The following is a 21,417-nucleotide window of genomic DNA, read 5'->3' on the forward strand; positions in this document are numbered from 1 at the left end:
CGGCGATTAGACACTTTTTTTAATTTATTTTTATTAATTCATTCTTAAACCTATCTTAAAGCTAGACAAAAATTCATAAAACTAGCCTAATTATCCATAACTTACAACTAACTTAATGGTCCCATACGGACACTCTAAGTTAACCTATAACACTTAAAACTAATGCCTTTCGGCCCTAAGATCTATTTTACTTCATTTCAATTTTATTTATTTTTGTATTTATTAGAAAATTTGAAAAAAAAAACTAATATCAATATCCTTTTTATTTTTACTTACAAACTACTTAAAATTAGGTCCTTAAATAAAACTTGAAGCTAACTTAAACTACCTATTCTACCTACAAACTACTTAAAACTAGAACAACCACAGCAGCAAATCGAACTATCTAACATTTTTGTTTTTCGTATTTTGTTGTATTTTTTTCTTCTTTTTTTTATTTTTATTAATTATTTTTTTTTATTATTAATGCTTTTTGTTAATGTTTTTGTTTTATTTTGTTTATTTTTTATTTTTTTTTCGTGCCACAATCCCTATTCTACTTAAAACTAAACCCAAATACTATTAAACAAGTATGTAAGCCGACCAAGGCTTAAAACCCCATCCCGACTACCCACTAGGCTACCGGGCTTCTATAGCTTGGAAGTGCTCAATGTTGATGATGAGTCCGGCCACGCAATCCTGTTGAGATTCTTTGTAATTGAACTTTTATAGGTATTTTATCCTTCAGGATACCTTTCGGGAGCTTGATAAAAAAAATGAATACTTTTACATCTAAGCACAAAATACAGATTCTTATATGTATGTAGTTCTATATATGCATCTACGTGCATACATATATTACATGTATATATAAATGCAAATCAAGTCTACATTTTACCTTGGTGGTTGGATAATTAATTCCCTTCAGTTTGTGGCACACCAAAAGAAAAAAAAAATTACGTAAAAAAAACTTTAACGTTTATTTGACTGAAATAATTAGAATATTAAACTAATTGTTAACAAATTTAATTTTTGTCATATAAGACTGCTCTTTAGAGGATGTTTCTCTTCGGCTTTTATATTTGGAAAAGGTCTAGGCTTCCTAGCCAACCTGCCGACCACCCATTTTCATATATTAGAGAAATGCTCCTATACCGTTGATGGTTCTCCACTTCACCAACACACGAATCCCAGATCTCACGCTTCTGAATCAGCGCGGATTGGTCTCTTTTTGTAAAGTGGAAATGTTGCTTCTTAGAAACTCTACTCAACCTAAGCTTCCTAACCAACATTTCCACTTTACCGCCTCCGTATTTGCAACATTGCTTCCAGCTATTAAGTTTTGCTTTCTTTTTGTTGCATACTTTAGGGATAACCGGTTTCGGTTATTTTGAAAATGAGCTTGTAGGTAACAGAGGTATATTTTGGGAAATTTCTTTTTCGTTGTTGTCGTATTTCACAGATTTCGACAACCCCATCAACATATCGAAAAATGTTTTTGAATGGTCGGAAATATGTAGCCCTTCGATTTGGGACGATAAAGATAATCTCCCTGTTTTTAAATCTTTTAAGGCAGTATGCGCTCTCTTTTTTTGTATAATGCTTTATTTTTAGGTTCTTTATTTGAATTTTTAAACTTACTAATTTTTTTTCTTTAAATTGCATTTATTTTCTCCTCTTTTGCACATCTCTGTGATAATTGATCGCACCTTACACATGAAATGCTACAACTACTCGAAGTTCTTCTTCGTTTAATCGTAGGAGACTTATTAAGATCTTCTAAATTTAAGTCTGAACCCAAATCAGAATTTAAATTTAAAGAAGGAACAGCATTCTCCTTAAGATGTTTTCTTCAAGCAAACTCGGGACAAAAATGGTCTCCACATACAAAGTATTTGCCTTCATTTCCGAATCCACATGCCTGCCTCCACAAATTATTCAAAATTTCATATTTTTCCCTAGGAGGGCATTTAAAAATTTTCAAATTAGGGTATCCTCTTTCCGTTTTCATACAAACGGAACAAAAAACCCCAGTAATCTCTTATCACCCATTGCTATTAAAAAAAAAAACGTTGACAAATAAAATATACATAAATGAACATCCAAATCCTTCGAAAGATGACGACGAATGAAGTAAATTAAGTAACTTAAAAATAAAAAGAAGAAGCCACACAGAAACACCGATCGCACAACCCAAAAAAATATAGAAAATGTATAAATACGCACCACCAAACAAATCCAACGACACACCGTGGAGCCTTCCCGATACCTACCAGTCAATCGCTCGCTCAACCGATTAGATTGAGGTTTTCTTCCGTTGTTTGCTGCATAATTATATAGGCAAAAAATTACCTGCACAGCAAATAGTGTGGTGGAACGTAGAAGCGACGTAAAAAAAAACTCAAAAGGTTTGCATTGGCAAACGAACACAAATTCAAATAAGAAAATGTATGTAAGTATCTTTCGAACGCAACTCACAGGTCAACGTCTGTTGCTGGGATATTGTGTTATAGGTTCCATTTTGTTCTGTTGAATATGGTTAAAAGGTTTGACTTCAACAAATCGCTTTAAATAGGGTATAAAAAATATGATCATTTTTATTTGCACTGGATGCGATATCTATGTAACTCTATTATCTGTGGTACTATCGTTCAAATATCTTTGTAGCACATCAGCTTGATTTATAGAATTTTTATCCCGTTCCGTTTCTATAATGGTGGCCATGCATTTTTTGAAGGCTCCATGTATCTATGTACTGAGTCAACCTTTTGTTTGGACTTACACTTTTTTCTATTTTTAAGCTGAGTTGGTGGGCGTTATGAACAAATGAAGCATTTGGATAGATGGTTTTTACTTTAGCCTATACTCCACCAACATTCCCGCTCATTACAGAGGCGCTATCGTAACATTGTGCTATTAACCATTGCGGAGTTATTTGAAGTGACTGTTATTCTGTTATAATAACAGAACTAAGACCTTCAGCAGTATGGGAATGTGGCGTAAGATATTTCCAAAAGCGTTCTTGCATATTTCCGTTTTGCTCGTATCGTAAAATCATAACCATCTGCATTGTAGTCGATACATCGGTAGTTCCATCAGCTTGAACTGCCACGTATCCACATTTTTTGAAGACAATGTGAGATGCTCCTTGATGACTGCATCTAACTCTGACACGAATTCTTTTAATCTGCGAAATACCCCAGAATTATTTGACTCAATTGTTTCATCGTGACGACGTGACCTCGCAAAGGCAATTCATATGCACCACAAAACTTAACACAATCGATAAGACGTGATAAAATATACCTGTTTTAATTAACTTGTTCGTTATACTTTTGGATATTATTTCTATACACAGAATGAAGCTGATTTCGAATGCGACGGTGACGGTCACATCCACAAAACCATTTCTTTTTATTATACATTTCACTTTTAAAACTTGGAGTGATTTTTTTATTTTTCGATTTGCATTCTTGTTTTAAATTTAATAAGGGCCCATAAGGGGGTCCGGCCAGTTTTATATCAAATTTATTTTTTAAAGTTTTGCTGTACAGACAATATATGAAAATATATAATACAGCTACTATGAACTACTATGAATATGATGCATAATCATCTAGTCATCCTTGCCAGCTTCAAACCTACAACTTCAAACATCGAACGGGTGGTCTGTATGAATCTGCGTGCGCCGCACGAGAGCAGACTCATTAATCGGTATATTTCAATGAAATATCTTTTGTTTCACGCGTCAGGTCTACAAGCATGTAACTAATGCAAGTTATACAAGCAATCCTCGTGCACTCGCCAAAGCGCACGAGAATTTTTCTTCACAGGGAAAATAAAACTTATTTTCATTTTGTGCAGCATAATTGGAAATTTGGGTTTTTTCATATTTCTGTACGTTTAAAACTTAAAAAATAAATATTAATATGGAAATATAAAAATATAGAATCTTTTGAATTGGGTGTTCAGCGCACGAGCGCACTTCCGTTGCCTGCATACCCTGCGATAATTAAAGAAGAACTCGATGGAACTTTTATCATCCGGCATACAAACTGTTCAATTCAAATAACCCAGCATTAAAGAAGAATTCTTGTCACTCGAGAGGTTACAGCATCTTTACGCCAATAATACAATAGTAATTTGCCTGACATCAATTGCAATAATATTCGACTTCAAATTCTTTGGAAAACGTAACAACAAAAGTAATGTTACACTTTATATTATTCTTATATTTTATTATTATAATATTAATTATGCGAAACAAATTATCACAAGAAACTAAATTATCAACTCCAAAAGAGACAACAAAACTATACAGCTCGTTGACGAAGCTGTAACTGCGGCTGCTCAGCTGGGCTGGGTTCTTTTATAAGAATTTGTTAATAAATTTTAACAATGCTAATCGATTTAAAATATCAATCAAATTGCTACCATTCAGAAACATATTATTGTAAGTACCTACAGTGGGGCACGGTGCAATGAAAATGGGCGCAAGGAATTTTTCTATAAAAACCGAAAAAGAAAATTCCAAAACTCTTTTTGATGAGTGAAGCGATTCAAAAAAGACAAACGAACGTTTGCTTTCGAATGTAGAATGTATTCTTTTTGAAACCTTGGGATTGAAGATTCCGGGACTAAACCCGAAAATGTTTACAAATTAAAAGTTGAGAAATTACATAATTTGAAAAGAAAAAAAAATAGGTTTTAATTAACACCGGACGCGTCCCAATACATATGGTATATTCGAAATGAACAAAAGAACATAAAAAAGCAAAAGAAATAAACTACTTATCTTTCCTCTTTTTTTTCCTTCCTATTTTTCTCCATATTCCCGATCCTCACACGAAATTCCTTTTTCTTTTCCTCTATTTCTTTATTTTATATCCTTCTACTCAATCTTTTCTTTTCACAATTCCTCCTTTTAAAATAAATCGAATAATAATAACAAACTTGTTAATCCTAAGTCTAAGTTCAAAGTGTTTGAAGCAACTATCAAAAGCTGTTTGTGTTATGGCAACCAAGTCTATGGGTACAAGCAAATAGAAAATATCGAAGCTGTCCAAAGATATTTTTTCAAGCGTATCTTTAGACTCCCACGCCCAATTATGCTTTACATATCGAATCGGGACTTGCGCCAACAATTTGCAAAAGAGGGACCTATCAGTCTGTTTTAGATGCCGGTATACTCCATTTAAAGACTGGTATGATTTGGCCTCGGCACACAACTTTCCTCTGTCTCTATCTGTTGATAGTTTAGATACTTGGAAAAGCGCTCTCTACGACTGCATATCTACCTTTGATTATCACTTATTCCAAAGCTATCTAGATAGGGCGAGGGAGTCTGTGTCGAGATCAATTTACAGTAAATGTTTCGACAATGCATTTGTTTCCGTATATAATTATTAAAAATTAATTAGGAATTCTGTAATTAAATACTTCAATATCGATCTATATGTAAAGTATAAATTATTAAGACAAAGAAAAAAAAACACCACTTCTTTGTTCAATCGATTTCTTTATTATAAAATTTTATGATTTTCGCTTGTGGATCGTGTGGAACGCATTTGTAACTCCAAGGTTTGTTCGTATCTAGTTTAGGTTCGCACCGCCGCCGCCGCGCCGTCCGTCGCCTCTCCGTTTGGCATCCCTGTATGTTCGAACATTCTGCCGCCTCTCAAATTAAAATCACCATCCCTGACCATTCGAATCAACTGCAATACCGACGTCATTGGCTAATGGCTCATTTGAAAAGAGATAACAAATTCATTAATGTATAAGATAATGCAATCAAATAGAGCGCAACACTATGTTTCGTGACAATACATACAAAAATCCCTACTTTTGTCTCTCAATGAACTGTAGCGACACAGAATACACCTATACTTAGGTGTTGGGTATTGTTAATTGTTATAATATAATGGTATCATTTTTCGTTGACGGGTGAAAATCAATTCGTTTGGTGTTTTTTTTGTTTTGTTTTTATTTTATTAACCCTAGAAAGATAATCATATTTTTTAGTGCGTGAAAGATAATCATACGTCTGAGAGACGTATGGCACTTATTAAGCGCGTTTAAAAATGACAATTGATTTTTCATCATTATTTTGTATTTAAATTCATTTTATTTGGGTTATTGGGCGTTTTTCTTTTTTAGTTCAGAGCTGAGCTCTGAGCATACTCTGAGCGAACAGAGTAGAGTAGAGTAGAGTTCTGAGCAGAGTATGTTCAGAGCTCTCTGATTTAATTATGAAACAACTTGAGCACTAAACTGTCATGATTTGAAATGTCAAATGTCACTATGTCAGACTATCAAACGTAAATATTTGTTAATCCAGAAGAGTAAAACTAGTTTATTGTTCAACAAAAATGGATAAAGCTATTATTTTAAGGGAAGCATTTAGTTTGTTTTTTGATGATGAAGATGAAGAAGATGAATACAACACTGTGGAAATTAATTCAAGGCGAATTATAAAAAATGAGAAGTATGCCGAAGAAGTGGTGCCGAGATTCTCTGACAAGACTTTCAAACAACATTTTCGAGTGAATCCGAATGTATTTTATATGTTGTGCCAAGAACTTCTTGCTATGGAACAACATAATTATGGACCTGGTAGGGAATCTACCGATATTGAAAAAAAAATTATGATAACCTTATGGTACTTAGGCAATCCCCAATGCATGAGGTTTGTATTAATGTATTATTACAATATACTTTTAACTAAAGGTATGATTATAGATCGATTGCAGATAGATTCGGCGTTTGCACTGCAAACGTATTCCGAATTATCACCAGCATTTGTGATAATCTCATTCAATTAAATAGGACGAAGAGGTTTATAAAATGGCCTAATTCAGATGAGGCTGCCAGAACGTCTGCGCATTATTTGCGGAAAACCCGTTTACCAGGTAAGAATCACAATTTGTTTAATATTATTTAATATAATTATTTATTTTTGAAGTTAAATATTTCCAGGAGTAATTGGATCCATAGATGGTTGCCATATAGCAATTAGAGCACCGACTATATCCCCCAACTCCTATATAAATCGGAAAGGATTCCATTCGGTTCTACTGCAAGGAGTTTGCAACCACAGACTGGAGTTTACGTACTGCTATACTGGCGAAGCAGGTTTAATTCATGACGCGCTCTTATTGAGGAGATCAAAAATAATAGATAAAATCAACTCAGGTTGTCTTGCTAAATTAAGTTTATTTATTTCAACATATTAAGTTAATTAAATGAAATTTATTGAAGGTCAATTCTACATACATGAAGAGCAGCATCTATTGGGAGATTCAGCGTATCCTCTGAAGCAGTGGCTGGTAACTCCATACAAGGATAATGGGCGTTTGAGGGATGAACACAAAATATTTAATAGGGTTCATTCCAAATGTCGTGTTTCAATTGAACGCGCATTCGGATTGCTGAAAGGCAGGTGGAGGAGACTGTTCAGTATAAATTCACTGAAGCCTATATCAATTGTGAAATATATTATGGCCTCATGTATTTTACATAATATATGTATAGCATACAACGATACGGCAGAAGACTTCATCATTCTTGAAGACGACGAAAATATTGACAATGACCGTGAAGCGGATTCTATCGACATGCAAACAGCTCAAACAAAAAGAGAAAGTTTGATGAATACATTATTTTAAAGCTATATGATAACAAAAAAGTATTTTTTTCAATTCCATTGGATATTTCGAAAAAAAATCGTATCTTTTCATATGGATCTATATAATATGATAAAATAAAACAAGAATTATATTTGTATACAAAGAAAAATATCACTTTATTTATTTTTGTACTTAAGTAAACTTCATTTAAAAAGTTTATCACATTGGAGCTTCATTAGAAAAAGAAAAAAAAACACTTCATAAATAACGAAAAAGGAACTGCTACATTTAAAAAAATAAAAAATAAATAAAATACTTCATGACATGTTAAGAAAAGGATAAAAAAGTGAGCAAACAACTGCTACATTTTATCAATCATTTTTTCAAATAAGTCTAAAAACCTATTCGAGACTTCCATCCTCTCTCGATGCCGTTTTTCTATCATATCCTCGACTTTATTATTCTTCCTCTTCCTGTTGCTATAATTAGTCCTGGAAGTTTCTGGGTCTTCTATTACAAAGTGTTCTGCCACTTGAACGTCAGAATCTTCGGAACAAATTACAGCCGGCGGATGGATTTCGGGTGCTCGAAAAAGTATGTCGTGCATTAAATCAAAATGCACCCAATACTTCCTCATGTTTCCTGTTGTGTCGTTTTCTTCTTTTATTTTTTATACTGCCGCTTTAGGCCTTTCCATTTGGAGTCGACCTGCTCAAATGTTATTTTTATATTTTTATATATTCTAAATATATATTATTTTATTTTTTGGTATATAGTTTTTTTTTATGTTAGTTTGAAGGCGTTCAAAATTCTCCTTAATCAAATTAATCAGAAAAACAGTCATATCGTTGGTCCATTTGACGCCTGAAATAAATTTGATTCATAAAAATGCTATATGCAATTAGTTTTTCCAAAATTATCTTACCTTCTACACCAGAGCAACCAGCCTCTTCCGCCATTTTTATTGTTTTGATGATGATTTTTTTTTATTTCCCGGCTTTCAGATATCAAATTGTTTTTGCTCAGCATTTTACTCCGTTTACTCTGTTATTTTATTCTGAGCTCACAGAGCGCGCTCTGAACATGTTCAGAACTAAAAAAGAAACACGAATTTGAAGCTCTGAACGCTCAGAGCTCAAAAAGAAACACAATTATTTTTTTGACAGTTCGAGCTCTGCTCTGAACTAAAAAAGAAAAACGCCCATTATAAGTAAAATGAATCAATAGTTAAGTACAAAAGAAGTAAAATTTGAGCAAAATTTATAAAAAATCTGAACCACCTCTGGAAACAGAACGAACAAAATTCTTTATTTTTTAAAGAAACCTTTGATTTGACTTTGAGTCTTAATATTTAGTAAATTAGTTCATTGAGGGGTAAGCTAACTATAAGAAATAGTTTTAGTAATTTTTGAGAAAAAAAGTGTTTTCCCCATATACTTTTGCTCAGTGCACAAAAGTTTCATAAAAGATAATCTTACGTCTCCCAGACGTATTACATAGTCATTACTGGCCCTAATGCAACTTCAGAGTGAATTTTAAGATGCACCATACAAGCCCTGACCTAGTCCTGAGCAAACATAAAAAACTAATGTAATACGACTTATAATTGAAAAGATATAACAATTTTTCCCCGCGCCATACGTCCCGCAGACGTAGATTATCTTTCTAGGGTTAATTATTATAATATTTTAATTTCAATTGATTTAAAGTGAATTATGGTGCGTTTAGTTAAAGAATTTGTATCGGTTGTGTTATGATTTAGACGGGTAAGTCCAAGTGTGAATGAAATTGGTGAAAGGTATGTCGGTGAGTTGCGCGCGTACGTTCGGTTAAATTATATTTCGCGGCCGAGGTGTATGTTTGTTTGAAGTGAGTGTCTTTTACATTTTATTCTGTTGCAATAGTTTTAATTTTAAATTAATTATTTATTTTCGAATTCAATTATTTACATAGGACATAGCGTGATATTTGCGTGGTGTCGGCTTATTGTGGTATATATATATATACATATATGGAATATATGTATTATATACATAGTGTCATAGAATGTTGGAATAATTCGATTTCCAATTGAAGTGCGGGAATTTGTTTACCTTTTGCTTGAGTGAGTACTTTCACTATAATATATAAGATATAAGAAGTGTGTGAATTTCCTTATTATTATCTTTTTTTTTTCTTTTTTGAGTGGTTCGTGAATTGTCTTTGGCGAATTAAAGCGATTTAATTAAATTTGTTTTGATTGATAATTTCATATGATCGAATTATAATTAATAACCGGCACGGTGTGATTTAAATGGATTTTTTTGTGAATATATATTCCTAATATAAATGCGATTTGATATTAAAGTTGATATTAAAGTTTAATTCAATTTTGTTGTTCGGAAATTTTGTTTTGCCGATGTAGTTTGACGTTTGATTTGTGGATTGTATTTATTTAAAATGAAGTTAATGTGATTTGTAAACAATTATTGAATAATGATTATTTTGTTACAAATTAAAATTGTTTTTCGTTATTTTTTTTGTTTTTTATTTATGAATTATTTACATGTCTTGTCACAGTGCAAATTTGTTCAATTTAGTTTATGACAATAAATATTTTAAATAAATTATTATTGCTTGTTTTGCTTAATATTAAGATGAATAATCTGGTTAATAATTAATTAAATTTTGTTTTTTATTGACTATTGTTTATGATAATAAATGAAAGTATTATAAAAAAACTAATTTGTTTTATTTTGTGTTCATGGTGTTTTATGCAAAATTATTGAATTATTGGTTTTGTTTTGTAGATGTGTATTTATACATTGTATCGGGTTTTCGATTTTAAATAATGGCGTTTTGTTCATGGCATTCGGTTGATGGTAAAAGACAAATCTTGGCAATAGGTTGCTTCATTTGTCCATTTCGAGTTTTTACTATGACAACGCGTACTAATCCGTCAGCTCCTGCATGTGTTCATTCTATTCTCGCGGGATTCCATTGCGTTGGTGGAAGTCGTTCATCCTTGAGAAGAACTAAGTCTCCTATTTTAGGCAAAGCCTGGATTTTTGTCCACTTTGGTCTTTGTTGAAGCCGTGCTAGGTACTCAGAGTTCCACTTTTTCCAGAATCCTTCTGATAATGATTGAACTCGCTTCCATCGGTTCATATGACTGATATTGGTGTTTAGTTCTCCTTGAGGAACAGTATGTAGTGATTCTCCTACTAGAAAGTGTGCAGGGGTGAACGCGTTCAAATCGTCGAGGCTGTTGGAGAGAGGGCAAAGGGGCCTCGAATTCAGACAAGCTTCTATCTGAGCTAGAAGCGTCGCGAGCTCCTCGAATTTCAGCCTTTCGGTCCCAACAACTCGTTTTAAATAATACTTGACCGATTTCACACCCGCTTCCCATAATCCACCAAAGTGTGGAGAAGCCGGGGGAATAAAATGCCAATCGGTACCGTGATTTGATAAGGTTTCTGCAACTTCTTTCCAATCGTGTTGTGCTTCCTTCAACATCTTCGCTAATTCATTATTAGCACCGACGAAGTTTGTTCCGCAGTCGCTGTAGATTTGCTTGCAACTTCCTCTTCTAGCCGTGAAACGCCGAAATGCTGCCAAAAATGCCTGTGTCGTCAGGTTTGATACTACCTCCAAATGTATGGCCTTTGTTGCCAAGCAAATAAATACGGCAAAATAGCTCTTTAAAATTTTTGCACCGCTGGCCTTCCAGGACTTCACTTCAATTGGACCAGCGTAGTCGACACCGGTGTGACTGAAGGGCCGAGACATCCGCACTCGAGCAGCAGGTAAGTTTCCCATCAGCTGTTGCATTTCCGAAGCCTTTTGCCGATAACTGGAAGGACATCTGTAAAGCTGATACTTAACGCTGCACCTTATCTGCCCAATCCAATATTTTTGTCGGATGTAGCTTATCATCTGCTGGATGCCACCATGGAGGGTGTTTTTATGCGCCTCTCTGATTACCAGACTTGTAAAGTGGTGTTTGTTTTTTAACAAAATTGGATGTTGCGCATCATAGGATAAGAGGGAGTTCTCTTAACGTCCGCCCACTCGTAAGATCCCATCAGCATCAATGAAGGCATTCAATGCGCGGAGGTTCTTGGGAGTTCTCTACAATTTGTTGGATCTCTGTTTGGAAAATCTCATGTTGTGCTGCCTTGAAGACGATGATATGTGCTGCCTCGAGTTCCTTGGAGTTAAACGGATCTTCTATAGGCCCCAATTTCGGTCGACACCTTTTTGTAAATTGAGAACAGTGTGCAATGACCCGTACAACCTTGAGTAGGCTCGAACAGTTGTATATATCTAACAGGATACTGTTGCTATATGACACATGTTGATTATCTTCACCGTCCGCTTTTCTTCAGTTGTATCACTTTCGATGGGTTGATGCGGAGCATCAAACTCCCATTGGTTTCTAAGAAATTCTGGTCCAAACCACCAAGTTTCCAGTGATTTCAATTCTGACGGAAACACACCCCTGGACGCTAGATCGGCTGGGTTATGAAGCGTTGCGATCTGTCCCCAGCAATCGATCCCCACTAACCACTGGATTTCCGAAACGCGGTTAGGGACGAATTTGGTCCATTTGGCGGGAGTGGCGCATATCCAGGCTAATGCGATCGCAGAATCTGTCCACGCATACATCTTGACATCTTGAATTTCTAAGGCTTGCTTTGTGTACTGTAACAGCTGAGCCAAAACTACAGCACCACACAGTTCTAGACGAGGCAGTGTTAACGTTCGGACTTTGTGCCACCTTTGTCTTGGATAACAATAGATTGACATGGATATTGCCATCAACATCCAGAACGCGGAGATAGATTGCTACACCGTAAGCTTTCGTTGAAGCGTCACAAAATCCGTGAAGCTCGATTGCCTTGTCGGTCTTGCTCAACTTGGTCCACCGTGGGATGCGAAGCCGTTCGATCAAAGGAAGTTCTCTAAGAAAAGTGTCCCAATCCTTCATCAAAGTTGTTGGAATCTGTTCATCCCAATCATATCCAAGGTCCCATAGTCGCTGCATCATTAGCTTGGCCGTGATGATGCATGGGGAAATCCATCCCATTGGGTCGAAGAGTTTGGCTATCGTCGATAGTATTGACCTTTTTGTTGTTGCTTCTGTTGGCGGCTGTAAGTTCTGGTACGAAAAGCAGTCATCTTTGGGATACCACTTAATCCCGAGCGTCTTAACGTGGTCGGCCGAATTGAACGGAAGTTCAAAATCAAGCTCACGATCTTGAGCTGGGATGTCCTCGATGAGTTCCTTTACGTTGCTTGTTCATTTTTGTAAATTGAAGTCCTTGTGGACAACATTCGCCCCCACCGGAAAATTTTCTTCTTCGTCTTCAGCTACTTTGGTTAGGACCTTGATAGCAAGGTATGGTGCACTTGCTGTGCCAAAAGTAACAGTATTCATTTTGTAAAATTGTATAGGAGCAGTCTTTGCTCTCTCCACATGATAAGCTGATAGTATCGGTCCGGGAAACTAACCAAAATTTGCCGATACATCTTCTCGATGTCGGCCGTAAAGGTGACTCGGTGAGTCCTCCATTTTAGCACGAGATCTATGATACTCGACTGCAATTTTGGACCTACAGGTAAACAGTCGTTGAGGGATTTCCCGTCCAAAGCCTTCGCAGCTGCGTCAAATACTACTCTCAGCTTCGTTGTGGAGCTTGCTTCCTTAAAAACGGCATGATGTGGCAAGAAATAATGAAATGGGGTTTGTAAAACCGCATCATTTGCATCTATTTCCTCCATGTGTTGGAGTTCTTTATATTTTCGGATACATTTATTGAAGTCCGTACGAAGCTTCGGATCCGCATAAAGCTTCCTTTCCAGATGAAGAAATCTACGGAAAGCGACTTGTCTACTCGTTCCCATTGCTGGGAGATCTTCATTTTTAAATGGCAATTTTACCTCCTAACGTCCGTCTGGTAAACGTCTTGTGTTTTTCTTGAAGATTTCATCACAAACGATGTTCTCCTCGGTTTCAAGTATCTGGAACGGCATTTCTTCCATTTCCCAAAACTTCTCCAGTTGCGAGCTCAAATCCGTAATTTGGACGAAGCTTCGAATTTGCCGGAGAATTTCCGCTAGAACTTTCCCTAACACTATCCACCCAAGCTCCGTCTTTTGCGCGATTGGTCCCAATCCATCTTCTGGTCTTCTTATCTCAGGAAGGAGTATCTGAGCACAAACGTCACTCCCTAATGAAGATCAATGGGTGCAGGTTCGTAGAGATGGGGATCTGTTAACGAAAGACCCTTTAGATGGTTCCATTTGCCGGGTATCACTTGTTGGGTCGGGAGATGCCAAGTCAGCGACTTGAAGACCAAAGCCTGAACGGCAGTCTCAAACGTCGAGTGGCGGGACGCAAAACGTACTTCGACGGAGTGTTGCGTAGTGCCGCTGCTGACCAACCCTAACCCAGATACTTCAGCAATGTTCCGTCGCCTTTTCAGTTTCAGCAGTTGTGCGGCAGCTTCGGTGATAAACGACGTTTCTGAGCCGGTATCGATCAGAGCACGTAAAAGGCGAAGCCTGCCGTCCGCTTCTCGTGCTTTAACGACCGCTGTTGCCAGAAGCACCTGATGTGCGTGTTTGCGATCACCATCTATTGCGTGGTAATTAAACGTTTGTCCGTTTGACTGGAGCTGTTGTTCCCCCATCGGCTGAAACTCAGGCGCGTTTGGGTTCACTGTCACTTGTAATGCCTTTGTATTGTTTTGTAATGCCTGAGCAGATGTACTGGCTACAGGATGTTGTTGTTGTTTGTTAATCTGTTGTGCGTTGCAGTGAAGTAAAGAATGATGCCTTTGTTGGCAAAATTAGCATGAACTAATTGACAGACAAGCTTGAACTAGATGGCAGTAGGATACGCAGACCTGGAGCCTACGAACTGTATCTTTTCGTCCCAAGATGTCCATATTCAAAAACCGTTGGCATTTTCTGAGCGTGTGCTTACCTTCGTTGCACAACTTGCATGACAGCTGCTCTGCAGGGTTCGATTTGGCTGCTTGTCGATACGATGCCTTATGTTGACGGATGGCTCATCTTTGGTCCGATACCCTACTCCAAGTTCCTACTGGTCCCCAAACTCGAGAGTCCGGAATCTTGTCTCCAAAAAGTCGGTAAATTCCTTAAAATTCGGTAAATCTTTTCTATTTCCTAGTTTCTCTTCCCATAGTTTTTGGCTCATATTCGGCAGCTTCTGGAAAAGAAACCAAATCAACACCATATTCCATTCAGAGACTGGTACGTCCATGTTTTTCAGTGCAAGGAGACATTCTCTTGTTGTATATAATAAATCTCGAAGTCCAGAAGCAGTTTCACGAGACAAGGAAGGTTGTCCAAAAAGAATCTGCATTTGGATATGAACAAGTATCCTTTTGTGATCGTACCGTTCCTTCAAAAGATCCCACGCTTTCTGCCAGCCTCAATTGCAAAATTTTGCAAAAATCGACTTGCATCACCAACTATGCATGATTGCAAAAAATGCTATTTGTCGATGTCTTCGAGGGCCTTGTTATGGTGAACGAGAGCTTGAAACCTGTCGTAAAAAGCTCGTCAGGTGGTGTATGAACCATCAAACTTCGGTAGATCGATTCGTGGAAGTCGGATTCCCGATTATGCTGTGACGACAGAATGGGGTCGAACACCCGCGGTTGTTGGAGCCGCAATAATTGGCGCGGATTTCTCTATAGCATCAACCAACTCTGCCCGATATTCCAGGTAAAGTTCGTTAATTTGATCATACACCACCACTGATTCCTCTTGTTTCAGATTCTCTTCTAACAAACCTGCTCCAATAATGGCTTCGTGATAAGATTTGGAAGTCAAAATGTCATCTTCAAACTTGCTCAGACGTCCCGAAGCATATGATTTTCCCTTACGCTCTTTTGGAGCTTTCTTAAAGTTGGTAGGATCTCTTATTCGTTTGTTTAAAATACGCTTTTGGAGTTCTCCGTATTTGTAGCCTTTTGCTTCAGCCATAATAATTATTATATAATATACTAATTATTTTACGTATTAAAATAGAAATCACGACAAAAGAAGACAAGTTTACAACACGTAAATGAAGACTTACTGATTGTCTGTTGCTGCTGCCGTCTTATTTGATGAAAAGCTGATGTCAGGAGCCTCCGCTGATGATTTAAGTTTTTGTTTTGAGTTATTTATGTTTAATTTATTAATTTATTTAGGTTAAAATTTATTAATTTTAAGTTTATTTTTGAAGTAATTGTTCAAATTAAAAAGAAACCACTTATTAAATGATAGAATTTTATGGATATTCAAGTCTCGAGACTATATGTACATATATATATATATAAGATGAATTGTAAATTCGATCTTTCTTTTTAAATGTTTAAAGTTCAGGCACTCACTGCACACACTTATTGTTTAAATTGTTTTTTAAAGCCGATTCGTAGAAAAGGGATCGAAGGACCAATGTTTCCGTATATAATTATTAAAAATTAATTAGGAATTCTGTAATTAAATACTTCAATATCGATCTATATGTAAAGTATAAATTATTAAGACAAAGGAAGAAACACCACTTCTTTGTTCCATCGATTTCTTTATTATAAAATAGAATGACAAGCAATTTTATGATTTTTGCCTTGTGGATCGTGTGGAACGCATTTGTAACTCCAAGGTTTGTTCGTATCTAGTTAAGGTTCGCACCGCCACGCCGTGCGTCGCCTCTCCGTTTGGCATCGCTTTACGTTCGAACAGCATTAAAATGAATTATAAAGTGAACTTAATTAAAATTTGAATTAAAATACCCTATTGTGAATTATTATTAAATGGTATAGAATTCAAATTGCCCGCCCTATCGGCCATATTAATAATAAAATTTAAATTGAAAAGAAAAAGAAGAAAAAGAAACTGAAACAATACCGAAATAAAACGTTCATTCCACCAAGTAACCTCAACTCAACCACGTCTTTCATTTTTTAATCGAATATTTGCTAAAGTTTAATTTCTTACGAAACTTTAAAAAGTAAATTTTAAGCTCAAATAGAGCTAGTTTGTAAAAAACATTACAAATTTTCATAGCGCCCGAGCAGGGACAAATTATATTTAAAATAATTTATAAATTTTATTAAATTACGCGAAGTATTCACATACATATATATAGTACATAAATATATTCGCGTCTCTTATTAAATAATTAAAACTAAATAAAATTGGTAGAATCAATTAAATCGTGCGTGAGTGCTTAAAACACAAACAAAAACGACAATAAAAATAATCGAGTGCAAAACCAAGAAGCAGCAATCGTCGATCGATGACGACATCCCCATCGAAGCACCAAAGCTCCATAGTCATCCACATATTCAATGCACGAAAATTGCATTTGCGAAGACTGCAAAAGGGAAGTGACGTCCAAAGTAGACGATACTTCTAATCAAGAGGTATTCACAAAAATTGAAAGTGCAAAATAATTTAATTTTATTTTAATCGATTTACAAATTTTGATTTTTATTTGAATCAATTCAAAATTGCACCCACTTTCAATCTTTGTCTCTTTTCAATATAAAATAACAAATATATACATATATTGTTTCGAATAAAACAAACAACAACTTGGTGATTTTAAATTGCATTTTATTAAAATTTTATTTGTGTTTATAATTAAATGATTGAGTTTAAACTAATAATTCACAATTCAATTAATATATATGAAAAAAAAACTTTAATTTGTTCTCGTTCTTATCGCTGAATCTGCAGCGCCCGCCACCGCTGTGATCACTTTATCCTTCCACTGGCTTACGAAGGTGTAAAATTATTTTTTCTCGAAAGAAATTCACTTTTACTCAATTAAATTACACATTAACTTCCTTAATTAAATTACACATTAACTTGCTTAATTAAATTAATAAAACTCAATTAAATTGATTAAAAAATTAAAAAGAAAGTGAATTTAGTTCCGATTTCGCGAAAAGAAGTTTGTTTACATTTTTTGTAAACCGAGTTGACACTTAAAAGACATTTTTCTCTCATTCTCTCTTTCGTTCACTTTCGTCAAGTTTCATTTGTCACTTGTGGTGGTCGTAGCCAGCGAAGAAAAATTACCTTTGGATACAGAGTGTGATTCAGCAAATAAAAAAAATTTAAAAGTTATATTTTTTATTTTTTTTTTCGTTTTGATATTTAACCCTAGAAAGATAATCATATTTTTTAGTGCGTGAAAGATAATCATACGTCTTAGAGAAGTATGGCACTTATTAAGCGCGTTTAAAGGTGACAATTGATTTTTCATCATTATTTCGTATTTTAATTCATTTTAATTGGGTTATTTTAAGTAAAATGAATCAATAATTAAGTACAAAAGAAGTAAAATTTGAGCAAAATTTATAAAAAACAGAACGAACAAAATTCTTTATTTTTTAAAGAAACCTTTGAGTTGACTTTGAGTCTTAATATTTAGTACATTAGTTAATTGAGGGGTAAGCTAACTATAAAAAATAGTTTTAGTAATTTTTGAGAAAAAAAGTTTTTTCCCCATATACTTTTGTTCAGTGCACAAAAGTTTCATAAAAGATAATCATACGTCTCCCAGACGTATAACATAGTCATTACTGGCCCTAATGCATCTTCAACGTGAATTTTAGGATGCACCATGCAAGCTCTGACTTAGTCCTGAGCAAATATAAAAAAACAATGTAAAAAACAATACGGCTTATAATTCAAAAGATATAACAATTTTTCCCCGCGCCATACGTCCCGCAGACGTAGATTATCGTTCTAGGGTGAATGCAATCAATAGATTGTGATTAATAAACAATATTAATTCAAGTTAATTAACTTTATTTGCTCAATAATACGGTGATAATAAATTAAATTTTCATCGGAATTATTATATGAAAATAAACTAATTTTTCGAATAATTCCGATAATTTGAAATTATTACCAGTTATTATTAAATAAGTTTTGATAAACTAATTCCAAAAAATAAATTAATTTTGTGCATTTTTTAAAATTATTCTTGATTGAATGAATATGGCTGGAAAGAAAAGGCAAACTTCTCCATCTACTGATGCAAGCCTTGAACAATTAAAACATCAGCGCAGCGGTTAGTAATTAAAAACAACATTATTCGTATTAAAACGGGATTAGAACAAAAAACTTTATCGTTTAACCCAATTGAACTGGAATGTCGGTTGGATATATTAAATTCATACATTGATGAAATTATGAAATGTCAATCGGAAATTGAGCCAGTTGATCATAGTGATATGGTCCGCGGGGAAATAGAAGACGTTTGTGTAGGTGCAAAGTCCCTACTTATGTCGCATACAAACAAAGGGCGTCAATCTAATGCTGTTGATTGTTCCCTCAGCATTCCTCATCATTCCCGACTTCCGAAAATGTCTCTTCCGAAATTCAGCGGTAAATATTCGGAATACAAAAATTTTATTAGTCTTTTCGAAAACTTGGTTGATAATGATCCGATGCTTCCGGATATCGAAAAATTCAATCACCTTATTTCATGTTTGTCAGGTGAAGCTTTAGGAACAATTAAAGCTTTTCAAATTACCGAACAGAATTATCCTAAGGCACTTGCGAGTTTAAAGAAAATTGACGATAACAATTGCTTAATATTTTTTGACAATGGTTCAACGCTTTTCGAATTAAAAGAAATTTCAAAAGCATCCGCGTCTTCATTGCGAAGCATGATCGATACAGTTTCTGCAATTTACGATTCACTTCTGTCATTGGGTGATGATAAAAACATCACAAACGCGATTATAATACATTTAGTCATGTCGAAGGTGGATCCAATCACTAGGTCTAAATGGGAAGAACATTTAAACTACAGTACTCTTCCTTTATGGAAAGACTGTGAAGAAGCGCTCAATAAGAGATATCAGCATCTTTCTGCCGAAGAAGCTTCAAGTTCAAAATATAAATCCGCTGATAAGCAGTCCAAACTGAAACAAGATTCAAGTCGTCATCGGAATCAAAGGTCTTCATTTGCTTGCATAAACTCGCAACAAAATAAATCGAAGTGCTTCTATTACAAATCCAATGAACATTACATAACTAAATGTCAAACATTCGCTGCACTGCCTGTATTACAAAGATTCGAATACGCTAAAGGTGTTCCAATTTGCATTAACTGCCTTCGAAAAGGACATATAGTTTCAAAATGCAAATTAAGTCGGTGCAGTGTATGTAATCGCTTGCATCATACGTTGTTACATCAATATGAAACAACTTTTAATGGTACATCGTCAAACCAAGCTCCCACAAGTTTTCAAGCTATGCATGCCTCGGTTCTAACTGACCAAGTTATTCTTGCTACTGCTGTAGTACAAATAAAGGGCATTACTGGTGAAAACATGCCAGCTCAAATATTGCTTGATTCGGGTTCGCAGATAAACTTCATAACCGAAGAGCTTGCGCAAAGGTTGAAGATTCGAAAAGAGGAAAAGTCTCTTAATTTACTTGGTATTGGTAAAGCAAGTACCATAGTTAATAAAAAGTTAACGGCAGAAGTAAAGTCACGATTCAATGACTATTCATTCTCTGCAGATTATTGGGTTATGAATTCAATTTCTAAATATCAACCCGATCATGCTATAAATACAGCGAATTTTAATATTCCTTCCAATATTCAACTGGCCGATCCTTGTTTCAATAAAACGCAAGAAATTGATTTGCTAATAGGAGCAGAAACATTCTTTGAATTTTTATCTGTTGGTCAAATTAAACAAGCTCCCGATTCGTATCTGGAAAATATCCCAAGAGTACAAATTCAAATACCAAACAATGAAATTTGTTATGTAAGTCTGAAGAATTGCTAGACTTGAATAAAATCGTACAAAAATTCTGGTTAGTGGAAGAAATTCCGGGAGAAACAAAAAAGTTACTAACGCCGGAACAAAAAATGTGCGAGGATCATTTTGTTTCAAATACAAAAATTTTGCCTATAGGTCGGTTTGAGGTAAAATTGCCATTTAAATCTTTGCCGAATTCACTTGGTTCGTCGTTTGAAGCTTCCAAATGTCGATTCCTTGCACTTGAGAGAAAAATTTCAAGAAATAATGATTTGAGAGCAATGTACATGGATTTCATGAATGAATATCTATCATTGGGACATATGTCACCAACGAATAATGAGATTCCCAAATTCCCACACTATTTCATTCCACATCAGTGTATCTTGCGACCGCAAAGCACAAGTACTAAGCTTCGTGTAGTTTTTGATGCATCATGTAAAACGCCTGCTCAAGTTTCTCTGAATGACATCTTGATGGTTGGGCCAACCATTCAAGAGGAGCTGTTTTCGACATTTCTCCGTTTTCGCACTCATAAATATGCCATTACGGCTGATATTGTGAAAATGTACCGGCAGATTCTCATTGCTGAAGAGCATTCGATTTACAAGCTCATAGTGTGGAGGCAGAATCCCTCTCAACCATTACAATATTTTCGCCTTAACACTGTTACGTATGGCACTTCTCCAGCACCATTTTTAGAAATACGGTGTTTGAAGATTTTGGGCGATATCTCCAAAAATTCATACCCTACGGGGTCAAAAATTGTTCAAAACGATCTTTTAACTGGTGCCGATGAAATTGAAACCTTAAAAACTATTCAACATGAAATAGTGGAGGATTTCAGTTGGATAAATGGTATTCAAACCATTCAGAACTGTACAATGCTGAAAGTACAGACAAATCCATAAAATTTAATGACTCAGACAGTACAAAAACTTTGGGAATTTGTTGGCAGCCGAAAGAAGATACATTTTCTTTCAATTTGGAAGATACTTTCCATGATCTGAGAGCCACCA

The 21,417-nt window shown here is 35.2% G+C and overlaps 2 protein-coding genes across 2 annotated transcripts; one reads left to right on the forward strand and one right to left on the reverse strand.

Annotated features, from left to right (window-relative positions):
- The first annotated feature begins 6,347 nt into the window (after positions 1-6,347).
- Positions 6,348-8,809, forward strand: LOC129944340 (putative nuclease HARBI1). Its single transcript, XM_056053703.1, has 4 exons — positions 6,348-6,664; positions 6,706-6,887; positions 6,955-7,170; positions 7,237-8,809. The coding sequence occupies exons 1-4, from the start codon at positions 6,348-6,350 to the stop codon at positions 7,641-7,643; spliced, it is 1,122 nt and encodes a 373-aa protein (XP_055909678.1). The 3' UTR covers positions 7,644-8,809.
- A 1,750-nt stretch (positions 8,810-10,559) lies between these two features.
- On the reverse strand, positions 10,560-11,414 carry LOC129944348 (uncharacterized). Its single transcript, XM_056053715.1, has one exon. It carries the CDS (start codon positions 11,412-11,414, stop codon positions 10,560-10,562), a length of 855 nt encoding a protein of 284 aa, XP_055909690.1.
- Positions 11,415-21,417: the final 10,003 nt, after the last annotated feature.

The sequence above is a fragment of the Eupeodes corollae genome, chromosome 1 (assembly GCF_945859685.1).
Source record: "Eupeodes corollae chromosome 1, idEupCoro1.1, whole genome shotgun sequence".
Classification (NCBI taxonomy): Eukaryota; Metazoa; Arthropoda; class Insecta; order Diptera; family Syrphidae; genus Eupeodes; species Eupeodes corollae.

Bases quoted from the DNA above. Each gene is read 5' to 3' on its own strand.
- LOC129944340 (XM_056053703.1), top strand. From the start codon at position 6,348: ATGGATAAAGCTATTATTTTAAGGGAAGCATTTAGTTTGTTTTTTGAT. The intron at 6,665-6,705 runs GTTTGTATTAAT...TTTTAACTAAAG, and splicing joins GGCAATCCCCAATGCATGAG to GTATGATTATAGATCGATTG. The intron at 6,888-6,954 runs GTAAGAATCACA...AAATATTTCCAG, and splicing joins GCGGAAAACCCGTTTACCAG to GAGTAATTGGATCCATAGAT.
- LOC129944348 (XM_056053715.1), bottom strand. From the start codon at position 11,414: ATGCAACAGCTGATGGGAAACTTACCTGCTGCTCGAGTGCGGATGTCT.